Here is a 13697-nt window from a genome sequence, read left to right on the forward strand (position 1 = left end):
TTGCATACAGCCGTTAAAAACAATTCACAACAATATTGTAAATATATGCATGCAACTTCTTTTCCGGAGGGTTTTGTTTTCTTCTACAGTGTAGACAGTGTAGCAAAAATTGCAGAAGTCCTTTAGCCGCAGGGTCATGAACAGAGCACGGTTTCTGCCGGGTGAGGTAATAGCAAGAAAAGCGGCCGGAGCAGAAAAACCAGCCCCTCCCGTATCGTGAGGAATGCCAGCAGGAAACTCCTTATCAGGAAATGCACCTGGCTCGGGTTCAGAAGAGCTTCAAGCCTTCATGCGTCGCCATACTCCTGTACAGAGGAAGGGGTCGCAGAGAGACGCCTGCTCGCCCACCCAGAGATTTATTTGGCTCTGTGTGCTGCGGTGGGGATGCATTGACTTCGTCTGGGAAACACATGTAGCCCAGGAACTCCCAGAGAAACACATCTGGAACCATCCCAAAGTGATTCAGCCAAGGTTGAGGAAAGCTAGCCTCACTTCACGTCCCGTCTTGCCGTGCTATTAATGAAGGGACTTCTTGTCTTCTGGGCCTTATGCTCCCTAGTGGGTAAGTCGCCAGCCTTTGGCTTCCTCTTTTTCACCTAGGGTCTTCTCTCTTGATTTACTGCACTTCTTTTTCGGCTCCAGCAGTTCAGCATCTTATTTATTTATGGTTTATTTCTCCATGTAAATGGCTTTGAGGACTTCTGTTGAAAAGTGGTATATATATAAATATTCATAGTAGCAGCAGCAGTTTTTTGGGTAGGTGATGTAGAGATATTGTCCTAAGTGGGATTTCTCTCCAGACGTCAGGGTTTTCAGGGTGAGGGTTCCCACAAGGAGAAATGAAAGTTCTCTCTGATTGTCATGGGTCCCTCCCAAAGAGAAGCTGATGTTGTCTCCCAATTTCAGGGTTCCTTGGGAGGAATTGCAGAGAATTTTCTCCAGCAGTTAGGAACATAGGAAGCTGCCTTCTACTGAGTCAGACCATTGGTCCATCTAGCTCAATATTGTTTACACAGACTGGCAGCTGCTTCTCCAATGTTACAGGGAGGAGTCTGCCTCTCTCAGCCCTGTCTTGGAGATGCTGCCAGGGAGGGAACTTGGAACTTTCTGCATGCAAGCAGGCAGGTGCTCTTCCCAGACTGGCCCCATCTCCTAAGGAGAATATCTTAAAGTGCTAAAATGTAGTCTCCCATTCAAATGCAAACCAGGGCAGATGCTGCTTAGAAAAGGAGACAATTCGTGCTTGCTAACGCAAGACCAGCTCTCCTCCCAGTTCCTCCACATCCATGACCTGAGCCTGGTTTCCATGGTAGGTTCACATTCATGCCAGAAGTGTTTTGAGCCTGTGCATAGAGGCTTGGTCTCTCTGGATTCAGCCATCATTATGACAACAGTGTTCTGTGGATCGCTGAGGTCACGTTCTTAAGGTGAAGTCCCTTTCGAGACTGGAGTCAAAGCTGGAACAATCAACAGAGAGCCTACAATCTAGCTGATGTAAAATGCAACCGAAAGCTGGAAAGTGCTCCTTAGGGCCTTTCCCCTCAATCAGGACTGGCATAGCAGAAGGGCTGCAAGTGTTAACTCATAACTGGGAAATCCCCAGTTGAAATTTCAGCTTAGCCACAAATTTGCTAAAAGCAGGCATCCACTGCTTTTAGCCTGGCCTACATTACAGGGTTGTGGTAAGGACTGATGAAATAATGGATATTATTATGTTTGCTATATAATTGCTAATTACTTTTAATCTAAAAAAACACACGCCCTAACAGCCTGGCCTGCTCCTGCCCCTGTCACAGCAGTGTGACAGATTTCACAGCACAAAGATGAATATTATCACCAGCTAATGCTTGCTGATCAATTTGCTGTGGAGCAGGGCTGCGTGAATTTATGGGGTCTGGGGCAGGTGTGATGTTGGGGCTCCTCTAGAAGACTCATCCATGTGTGTACAAATTTGGGGGACAATATGCATGAGAATTCTTGCACGGATGGTCCACATGTGAGAATTCTCACTAGCGATGTGCACGAAAAGAATTATTGGATTTGTTTTGAATTCAAATCGAATTCTGAACATTCATTTCGAATTTGAATCAAATTAGAATTTGATCTGCAAATTTGATTTGAATTCAAATTGAATTTAAATCAAATCGACTGCCTTTTTCAAGGGGGCTGAATGGTTTTTTAAAGATGCCAAACACCTTTGAATTCAAATCGAATTGCATTTTTAAGGGGTGATTCAATTTGAATTCGAATCACTCGAATCACCCAGATTTGTGTCGAATTGATTTGAATCCGAATCGATTTGCACATCCCTAATTCTCACATCTAGCTCCTCAAAAATACCTCAAGGTTGTACATATATTTCCCTCATAGGTGTGGCTGCGCTTAACTCCTAAAAAACCAGAATACTGGAGAGAAGGCTGAGCTATGACGCTTCTCTCTAGCATGCTAGGTTTCTCCTTCAATTTTTTTTTTAAAAAAAAATTGGGTTAAATGTATGGGTGTCCTCTGCAATCTAAAGTGGCAGAGCCCAGCAAGAGCCAGGCTTTATGACACTCCTGATTGTTTGATCCCTGTACAGGGTGTTAACTGGCTGTGGTCTTTTTGCATCTCCAACCCAAAGCTCAGTTTATCATGGTCAGGCTGGGTTCTACATTTTGCAGTTCAGTGTCATTTTATACTCTGATCAACCATACCCTCCCCCTTTTTTTTAATGGAAACTTTAAACAAACTACCAAGAATCCTGTTGAACAATGTGGCAGGACCACGGCAGACATTAATGGTACACATAGGAGCTGAGGCAGGGGCCCCTTGCTTTGTGGGGGCCTGCTGGCAGCCCTGCACAGGAGAAGGGCTGATGAAAAAGTTGGCAACACTACCCCTATTTTATTGTTAGTGCAAGGGTTCCCAACCTTGTAGTCCAGATATTGTTGGACTACAACTCCCAGCCATGATGTGCTTTGGGATGATGGGAGCTGTAGTCCAAGAACAGCTGGGGACCCAAGGTTGTGAACAATGTTGCATGCTGCCTGAGGGCAACATTCCCCTCTGTTGTGATCCAGCAACAATAATGTATTCTCTCATCTCATATTTCACAAATAAGAATAGGAACCCTCTTGTGTATTTATAATCCCCTTACTCCAGGGCTGTAGTACTCCATCCCTACAACAGTTTTTTTGGACTTCCATCATCACCAACCACAGTGGGCTCATGAGGGATTATGGGAGTTGTAGTCCAGCACCTGAAGAACAGCCAAAGTTGTGCAGCGACCAGCCACGCAGAAGCCCATTGGGCATGCATGGTGGCCTCCAAAATGGCCTACACTGAATGGACTTTTAGTCCTGAATCACACAATCAGGAGTATCATAAAGCCCGGCTCTTGCTGGGCTCTGCCTCTTTAGATTGCAGAGGACACCCATACATTTAACCCAATTTAAAAAAAATTTAATCCAGCAAAGATTATAGAGTCATTTAGTTGGAAAGGATCTTGAGGTCTTCTAGTCTAACCTGCTGTGCAGAGCAGGAAACTAGTTTTTAAATATAACGTAAGGCTGACTGAATGCACCAGCATGAGGTCCAAAGAACTGTGGAACTCACAGCCACCGGGAAAAGTTTAATAATATAAAAATAGAAGTTCTCTAAGTGGCACATGCATGTACGGGAGATTTATGTCACTCATGATGTTAAATGTCAAGGACTGCCCCCCACCCCATTTCAACAACTCTAACCCCCACCCCATTTCAACAGTGTATGTGATGTTGTTCCATATCTACTGTATCTATTTACCAAGCAACAGCCTTTCCAGCACTGGATTCTGAAACAGAATGTGTCAGCAAACTGACCAGACCAGTTTCCCAGCTTTTAACGAGTAGGAATGTTGAACAGAACATTTAATAATCTCACAATGGATCGCATGAATTTATTGCTAGGCAGATAGGGTTAGGAACTCAGAAGCAAGAGACTGCATCACATCATACAGTAAACAATTTAATTATTATTGTTATTAAACAATTTAACAACTGAAGGCCCAACCAGAGATGACTTTAAACACACCTTTGCCCTTCTCTCGCGCCCTGCATTTTAAAGCAACCATGGGTTGTAGATGAACTGGATCGGGACTACAGCATGAAGAGAGTGTGAGGTTTAATTCCGGGAGAAACAGGATACTAGACTAAATGGACTTTGGTCTGATTCAGTGGGGATCATGGAGTCTTTTAGCTGGGAGAGACTTTGAGGTCTCCAACTTCCTGCTGTTAGTGGATCTGCTCCGGAGCAGGCTAAACAGTCCAATTGGGCTTTTGGGCTAACATGGAGAATCAGCGTGACTATATGGAGCAGTCCACCACAGTATTAGTTTAAGCAAAGGTTTGGTCTGGGAAATGATAAGGAGTCAGAAGTGCAATACAGTCAGATTTATTTAAGGATAAAAGGGGTACAGGAAGAGAAAAAGGTAGTTAGGTAAAGCAATACAATTCTAACTAGCAGTAACAATAAGAATCTCACATTGAGGCGTTTTAACTTAAGGTCCAAATTGTCACTGAATCACCTTAAGGCTTACTGGAGAATAGGGGTGTGCACAAAACCAGGTTGCCGAGTTCAGGTAGAGTCCAGGCCGGACTCAAACTGGACTGAGCATGTTCAGTTTTGTGCACTTCGGAATACACCCCTCCCCCGCAAAAAAAAAGAGATTCGGGTTCAGGAGGTTCGTGAATTTAAAACATTGGTGTGTCCCCTCCCCAGAAATAGAATTTTCTGTTCTTTCAGAAATAGAAGCCCATTGGGCATGCACGGTGGCTTCCAAACTGGCTGCCACCATGGGGTTGAGGCCTGGAACGGGCTGAAGACCACCCAAACCAGGTGATTTGGCAAATAATGGAGGCCAGTGGGGAAGGGGGAACTTCTGCAGGCACCCCCCATGGCCTTGGAGAAGCCCCTGCAGGGGCTTCGGTGAATTCTATTTGGGGTTTTTTTTTAAAAAAATGTTAACTCACAAATGCCCCAGACAGGCTCAATATCGAACCGAACTGAGGGGCTTCGATCTGATATCAAGTCATTGAACTGAACTGGTTCGATGTTGAACAGGTTCGTTTCCGAACCTGTTCACACATCCCTATTGGAGAAAGGACTAAAATGCAGGCTTAGAGGAGGAAAGAGAAGAGGGTGAGGCATTTTAAAGGGATAGGAAGTTAGTATTACTGTCCCTGATCCGTTGGTGTGTTCGCTGCACTCACAGGGAAATACCTGGACAGACCTCCTTGCTGGGGTAGAACAGAAAGACAGGAATATGTAGGGGCAAGTGGCAGAGAATGACCACTAGTGGTCTGAAGAACCAGTGTGGTATAGGTCCATGTAAGTGAGGGAGCAGGGTCCGAGGTCTCCTTGGGTCTGGAGTAGGTTCTGAGAGTTCCCTGGGTCTCCTGAGTACTCTAAACATGTGCTTGGGTCTGGCTTACAAATAGAAAATTCATGCCCTGGGGTATTGCACAAGCCAAGCACCCTGGCTGGAGGGGCTGAAACTCATGTGGAACAAAGGAAATTCATTTCTGCACGAATTTATCAACTTGGGTGTAATCCTGGGGAACAAAAGGTGGAATGTTTTGGAAGGAAGTATACAGGTAAGTTTGAATGGGTGAATTTAAAGCTTATCTGCCAGCCTGGATGTCTCCATGTGGAGAGAGATATGGGTCTTTTGAATTTTAACTACTTCTCCTAGTTTTCATTATCATTTTCAAATCATTAGCATATTGATGGTGGACTGGGGATGCCAGTCTGAGTTCCTGAGGAGAAGATCAGCAAAGCGACTTCTCTTTTGCAAGAAGGGAGCCGACTATTTCTCTTGTGAAGGTCTCTTTGACCTGGGGTCTACTTTGCTAGCTTTCTTCTCTTTACAAGAGAGGCCATGGGGAACTCCCACCAGTTGTTTGTTATTCTGACCTTGGGCAGTGTTGCCCCGTGTTTGCTTATGCCAAGCGAGCAAATTGCATGGTTTGCCAAATATGGGCATGTGCAGAGTTCAGGTATCCAAGATGGAGGCTGTGAGTCCACAGCTCCAAATCACTTAGACTGTTCTGGAAACACTGCTCAGAGCAGGAAACTAGTTTTTTTTAATGTAACATAACGCTGGCTGAGAACTCCAGCACAGGGCCCACAGAAATGTGGAACTCACAGCCACTGGGGAAAGAGTCTAATAATATAAAAATAGAAGCTCTGTAAGTGGCACATACATGTAGGGGAGATTTATGTCACTCATGATGTTACAGATAATATCCAAATGTCCATGACACTAGTGTGACCACATTGTACATGGTTACCAGGATAGCTGTGGATGCTAAGTGAAGTGAATACATTAGCTGAGCCAACATTTTCTAGGTACAACAGTGTATTCAGAGCTTATAAAATTGTCCTTGCAGTATGGCAGAAATAGAAGTACAATTTCAAGAAAACGTACCATGCAATGTATGGAGCAACAAAATGATATTTATTTAAAAACTGGGTTGTGAAGATGCTCATAAAAATGCATCTACAAGCAATCTCTTTCTATATATTTTAAATGTGCAAGAATTTCCAGGCAGACTACAGCTAATATCAAGATAATCCCCTGACTTGTCTTCATTTGCATTCAATCTCTGGGTTTTCTGTTTGTGGGGAAGTTTTGTCTCTGCAAAATAGTTCCCAACTTTATCATTATCCCTTGGTACTAGCAAAAGTTATACCTATCTTTTGTTATTAACAGCTTCGTTGGGGTGATGTACAGTTTACAGAGTTTAACCAAAATTTTGTACAAATCTGATGTGTTTCAGAATTTGAATAAAGCTTTTCAACTTTTGCTTTTGAAATTTGGCTTTGAAGATACTTTTCCACTTAATCAATGTAAATCTGAATTCTTGTTTTTAACAGGACAATAATATTAAGCACCATCTTGCTAAATTCAGTGCTGGTTTTCCCCCTGAATAGAGCAGGATGCTGGACTAGCCTTCTTAAGGCCTCCTCCGACTATCTGATGCTATGATTCTAAAATGCCTGAATCTGGTAGCATCTATATGTGACAAAGTTGACAATTAAAAAAGAATTTAAATTCCAAGCTAATGGGAATGAGAAAGATTTAGTTGTGAATCTGCATCCTCCCCACCAACCCACAGACATTTATTTCCGCTTTTATCACAAACCTCACACTTGTCTTACTTAAAACAAAACAATCAAATAAAACCCTCTGGTACTGCAAGCCACATTTCACACCCTCCAAGATGAGACCAAAGTTGGACTGCCTTCTTATTATGTTATATTTATATACTGCCCTTTGTCCTAAGACCCCAGACTTTTCTAAGCATTCCACCTATAGATTTATAAGAATATGTTAAGGAGAACCTCATTACTTGTGAGGATTCTATTCCTCGCCGAATACCACGAGTAATGGAACCGTAAGTAACAAGGCATTAGGGCTATGGGGAAAGGGGAGTTAGGTCCTAGGGTGGAGGGAAAATTTTTTAGGCCTTCTAATGGCCCCCAAATGGCCCAGAACTTATTGTGGCATGCTCACGGGTCCCCCATGTGCCCAGGAATGCCCCCAAATGATGAAATGCCCCCCAAAACTGTGAGAAATAGTAGATGTCCAATTTTTTCAAGAAATGAGCCACAAAATGGCTCCTCCTATCTCCTCCTGGGTTCCTCCAGACAAAATGGTGACTGGAAGTGACCTCCACGGTCACTTCCAGCCTTCTAGGAACCATGGATACATGGGTCTTAACCCATTAGTATCCATGGATACTGGAAATGGGTGTCTATTAGACACCCCGCAGATACGCAGAACCACGAACAGTGGTTCCGCAAATAATGAGGTTCTCCTCTTGGTTCAGGGCAGCTCTTTCATATGGTGTGATAAGGTGGTTGCCTCAGATGGCAAGATGTACGCCACTGCTGACACCCTTGGAACAGCTCTTCAGGAGTAACCTGACCCTTGTAAGCATTGTAAAGAGCGCCTCTCCTCAGGCTGCTTGCAAAACTTGCCAGAAGCACGAAGGGAGAAGAGGAGGCTGCTGGAAACCAACCCTCCTTTCTGCCCCGCTGTGCCACTTTCAAAGCTTGCAAGGGTTGGTTCTGAAAGGGAGCTGGCCAGGAGCATGGGGGCTAGACAGCTTTTGGTGCCTCACCTCTGGCATTGCAATAAAAATAACAATTTTTTTAAAAAATGCTGCCCTGAAGGGACCTTTTTGAATCAATTATCAATTGCAAAATATTAATTGATTAATTCAGTTAATCCCAGCAGCCAGTTAATCCCAGCAGTCTCTGGGTCAAATTGAAGATACCATATTACTCCTATAAAGAACTGCATGTTTCTGGGCAAAATAAAAAGTGCTGGTTATAACCTAGAAAGCCCTAAACAGCTTGGGTCCAGGGTATTTAAGAGAACGCCCAATAAGACCTATTGAGGTCATCTGGGGAGGCCAACCTGCAGTTGCCAACGGCTAGTCTGGTAGCTACTCCAGGACGGGCCTTCTCCATTGCCGCTCCAAGCCTTGGGAATGCACACCCTGCCGAAATAAGAGTCTCTGACATTTAAAAAAAAAAAAAAAGATTCTGAAAGCACATTTGTTTACCTAAGCTTTTAACTAGATTGTAAAGTTGAGTTAAACTGTTTGTAGTGTTTTATTTGCTGTTTTAGTTATGTGGTATTTGTTGTAAATCACCCGGAGATGCGAGGTTGGGGTGGTATACCAATATACTACATAAATAATAAATCAGTGGATCTGTTGGAACTGGGATTTCTTCAAGTCAGTTTGCTCTCTTGGAGCTCTCTAAAGTCCTGCAGACTGGCCTGGCCTGTAACCAGGATGAGACCATAAGGGAACCTGCCCCAAACAAACCAGATGGAGAACAATGACATGAAATGCCTGTTGTCCCCAGGTTCTGCTTGTGGCCTTTCTGGGTCTATCTGGTTGGCCCCTGAGGAAAGCAAGATGGCTGCATTATTTTATTTATTTGTTTATTCATTTATTTATCAAATTTATACCCCTCCCAAACCTTCTCTGGGCGGCTAACAACAATTAAAACACATATAAAAGTTAAAACAGTTCAACCTATAACAACACATATAAAAGTTAAAAACAATACAATAATTAAAAAACCATAAAATTAAACAAACAGTATTTTTTTAAAACCTGAGAAAGCTTGGGTAAAAAAATGGGTTTTCAAATGTTTTTTTTTAAATTGCCAGAGATGGGGAGGATCGTAACTCAGCAGGGAGCACAAGCCACAATCTCGGGGCAGCAATCAAGAAGGCCCGTCTCTGTGTGACCACCGAATGCATTAGATGGGCTTTGGGACTGATCCAGCACTTCTTTCCTTATGAGGTGATATGAGCAGCCTCCGAACACATGAGAGGACCCCATCTTGCGATCCCTAAGTTATTACCCAAGGATTAACCCAGTTTTTCTAGCATTGACGCTGGCACAGTGAGGAACATTGGTATTGATTCATTCATCCCAGATGGTTTGGAGCATCTCATAAACATACAGACATAAGAAACGTCCTAATGGAACAAGCCAAAGGACCACCTAGTCCAGCATCCTGCTTCATGCAGTGACCATCCAGGTGAATCTGGGAAGCTCACAAGTGGGGGAAAGAGGTGAGCTGGTCTTGTGGTAGTAGCAAGCATGAATTGTCCCCTTTGCTAAGCAGGGTCTGCCATGGTTTGCATATGAATGGGAGACTACATGAGAGCACTGTAAGATATCCCCTTTAGGGGATGGAGCCACTCTGGGAAGAGCATCTGCATGCAGAAGGTTCCAAATTCCCTCCCTGGCAGCATCTCCAGATAGGGCTGAGACTCCTGCCTGAAACCTTGGAGAAGCCGCTGCCAGTCTGTGCAGACAATACTGAGCTAGATGGACCAATGGTCAGACTTGGTATAAGGCAGCTTCCTATGTTCTCTTCCCTTAGTGTTCCGTAGCATCTGAAGTTCAGGGTCTTTGATCTGATGGAAACATACAGCTATCCAGGCTAGTAGCCACTGATAGCCATATCCTTCATGAATTTCCCTTTTAAACCCATCCAAATTGGTGGCCATCACCACATTCGGCAGCAGCGAATTCCATAGTCTCACTACACCTTGTGTAAAGAAGTACTTCCTTTTGTCTGTCCGGAAGCTCCCAGCAGCATATAACTTCAATGGATGATCCCAGTATCTAATATTATGAGAGAGATTATTCATACTTCCAGTTAGGTGGGAGTACTCTAATGGTGCAGCAGGGAAATGACTTGACTAGCAAGCCAGCTGTTGCCGGTTCGAATCCCCACCGGTATGTTTCCCAGACTATGGGAAACTCCTATATCGGGCAGCAGAAATATAGGATGGTGTTGAAAGACATCATCTTATACTGGCAATAGTAAACCCCTCCTACCAAAGAAAACCACATGGCTCTGTGGTTGCCCGGAGTCGACACCGACTCGACGGCACACTTTACCTTTACTCTCTATCCATTTGATCCAAACCATGCATAATTGTATACACCTCTGTCATGTCCCCCCGTAACAGCCTTCTTTCTGAAGGCCCAAATGTAGTCTTTCCTTGTAGGGGTCCCTCTGGCCCCCTTGATCATTTGGGTTGCTCTTTTCTGCACCTTTTTTTACTCTGCCAAAGCAGGAATGAGTTGGGTTTCTGTGGCTCCCATGCTGCTGAGGTAACACTAGTAGCCATGCATTCCGTCCTAGCAGCTGGGGAAAGCTGCAATATTGTGTAACCATTTCTACAATATTGTGTAACCATTTCTACAATATTGTGTAATCATTGCTGAAGGTAGCCATAAGCTGTAGAAACAATGTGGGTTGTTCCTGGCAACAGTCATCAGCTGCGGGTGGCAGCAAACAAATTAAAGGGAACAAGCACCTGCCCTCTAAACCCAATATCATCGTTGTTTACCTCAGAATACCTGAGGGAAAACAGAGAGGGCAGGTGTATCACACCCTGGCGGTTTGTCCTCGCCTTGGCACTCCCAGGCCAGAGTCCACTGGAAGCCCTTGCAAAGATTTCTTGAAATAGAGTGCAGTGTAACTATCAACTCATAGTTGCCACCATTTTCGTGTTTGGCCCTGCTCCTGGGCCTTCACCACGTCCAGCAGCAGCGAATTCCATAGCTTAACTTCTTTATGCAACTGTACACATTGCATTAAAAAGTACTTCCTTTTGTCTGTCTGGAATTTCCCGGCATTTAAATGGAGTTAGACAAATGGTAATAGGTTTGAAGAAGGGCAATTCAGGTGGTCAGAGGTCTGGAAAACAAGCCCTATGGGGCAGGGTTTATTCTAAGCTTCCCAACGGCTAGGGATGTGCACAGATCCGGCGGGGGGCGGTTCGAAGGCGGGGGGTAACTTTAAGGGCAGGAGAGGGTGCACTTATCCCCTACCACCACATTTCCCCTGCCGGCCCTCACTTAAAAACCAGTCCGGCGGGGTTGTAGTGTACCTCCCTGCTGCCCCATCTGCTCCTTGGACTGGAAGTGACGGGAAGTAACCCGTGCATGGGTGCTCATAGGGCGCGGGCACACAAACATCACACTCTCTTGTGCACACATCAGGTGTGGGCACAACATGCGTGTGCCAATGTGCACACGTGGACAGGTTACTTCCGGTTACTTCTGGTCACTTCCAGTCTGAGGAATGGACGGGGCAGCAGGGAGGTACGCTGCTGCCCCACCGGATCGGTTTTTAAGTGAGCGCCGGTGGGGGAAATACGGTGGAGGGGGTTAGTGCACCCTCCCCCGCCTTTAAAGTTATCCCCCCATCTTCAAACCTCCAAAACCGCTGGGTGTTCAAACTGCTGGGTGTTGAAATTGTTGGGTGTTCAACCCATAAAAGGGCCTCCGAAAAGGTTCGTGTGCATCCCTACCAACGGCACAAAAACCTACTTTACAAAAATTTTCCTTACCGCGCCAAATGTGTCCAGGTGCACACATTCGAATGCACCCCTGCTATGAGGGAAGGTTGAAGGAACTTGGTATGTTTAGCTTGGAGCGGAGAAGACTGAGGGCGGGGGCTGGTCAGCAGTCTACAAATGCTTGGAGGGCGATCACACGGAAGAGGGCAAGGATTTCTATCCTGCTGCCCCAGAAAGTAGGATTGGTTCTAATGGGTCTGAGTTAGATTTTGACTGAATGTCAGGAGAAACAAATATGTTTCCCTTTAAAAAAACAACAACGTTTCAGCATATCTCTGGTGTGCAAGTGTTACCTGTGCATGGTGAAAGTTTTAGACACCTTTCCCCTTCAGAAGCAGAAGGGTTGTGACTTTCTTGAGGAAGTATTCTTCAAACAGAGAAATTTCCTGCCTTTTTTGTTCAAGCCCTCCTTCCCCCCCTTCCTCACCACTGAGTTCCATTAGCTCCGCCCACCTGCTTATCTGTTGTGCCCTCTGAGTCTGTGAACATTCCGCTCCATTGAGTTACATTGGGGCAGTTGTGGGGCAGGTGCCCACTTAGGTTTTTTCACTTCAGTTTTTTGGGGAAAACAATGTATCTGTGGGCTATCCCGAAGCTGCCAGCGGTACCTCCTTCTTGTCCACAGGTGGTCTGGTCATGCGTCCATAAGGATCATAACATTTCCAGCTCTTTCAAAAACAGAAATAAGACTTCTTAAGAGCAAAAAGAGTGTGATCATGGAACCAATTACCGGAGGAGTGGTGAGCTCTCTCACACTGGCCGTCTTCAAGCAGAGACTGGACAGCATCTGTTGGGGGTGCTCTAGTTCTCGATTTCCTGTATCGAGCAGGGGATTGGACTAGAGGGGCCTTTGAAGGCCTCTCAAATACTATGATTCTAGTACTGTGGCACAGGGTAAAATGTTCTCCCCCATGCGTCCCAGAAGGGGCATAGAAAGCTTCCTGGTGGGGGTGGGGGACAAAGTGTAGCCAGGGAGCACCAAGCTTCATCACACACACGCCCCAGCACCCCAAGCCACGCCCCCTGCACATGATGTCAGACACAAGGGGGCGAGTAACCTAACCTACCCAAATCTTCCCCTCCCTGTTTCCCCCAGGGGCAGGGGCAGGGGCAGATCAGGGACAGGCAACCCTCCTCCAGTGGCTCCTGCATGTCTACAGTGGCCTCTCTTCCCGGCTTGGCTTGGCCGTCTGCCCCGTCCCTCTTGGAAGCAGCTTTTCGGAAGGCAGAAGAAAGCCCTATAACAGGCTGCTTAGCTCACAGCTTGCCCGGGCAAGCAGGAGAAGAGGGCGACTCATGAGGGCAAATGGGGTCTGGCCTTGGAGGCCCCGCAGACCCTGTAGGCCAGGGGACTTTTGTCCCCCTTGTCCAATAGACCCTACGCCTATGCGCCCCAGTATTGATTCTGATCTCCCTCCGCTATTTTAAATGAAAGAAAAAGCCACACAGGGCCAATAGGACCAAAATGTTTGTTTAATATTACATGTAGCTTGATCCTGGGCAAAGCCGGGAAAGGATAACTTTAAGATAAAGAAAGTGTGGTGGCTGCAGGTTCTGCTTCACTTAACTCATGATCATCGCTCATTCTTCTCTCTAGGGAATTTGCTGGCAGAGAGATCACCACTCATTCAAAAAGTCACTTTTTCATCTACAAACTTTGAGAACATCCTGATTTGGGAGAACGGTGAGGACGCTTTCCTAGGCACAGTGTACAATGTCCAGTACAAAAGGTAAAAGGGACTTTGCCCTCTTATTTAGAAATTTTAGAACT

General features: G+C 45.3%; 1 protein-coding gene across 1 annotated transcript in view; it reads left to right on the forward strand.

Moving 5' to 3' along the window:
• Positions 1-234: 234 nt before the first annotated feature.
• IL22RA1 (interleukin 22 receptor subunit alpha 1) overlaps positions 235-13697 on the forward strand; it is a 36160-nt gene continuing 22697 nt past the window's right edge. The window contains exons 1-2 of the mRNA XM_053268194.1: positions 235-562; positions 13524-13656. Of these exons, the coding sequence (XP_053124169.1) occupies positions 520-562; positions 13524-13656 (176 nt within the window). The 5' untranslated portion in view covers positions 235-519. The remainder of the gene's footprint in view (positions 563-13523; positions 13657-13697) is intronic.

This window comes from Hemicordylus capensis, chromosome 7 (genome assembly GCF_027244095.1).
Source record: "Hemicordylus capensis ecotype Gifberg chromosome 7, rHemCap1.1.pri, whole genome shotgun sequence".
Taxonomy (NCBI): Eukaryota; Metazoa; Chordata; class Lepidosauria; order Squamata; family Cordylidae; genus Hemicordylus; species Hemicordylus capensis.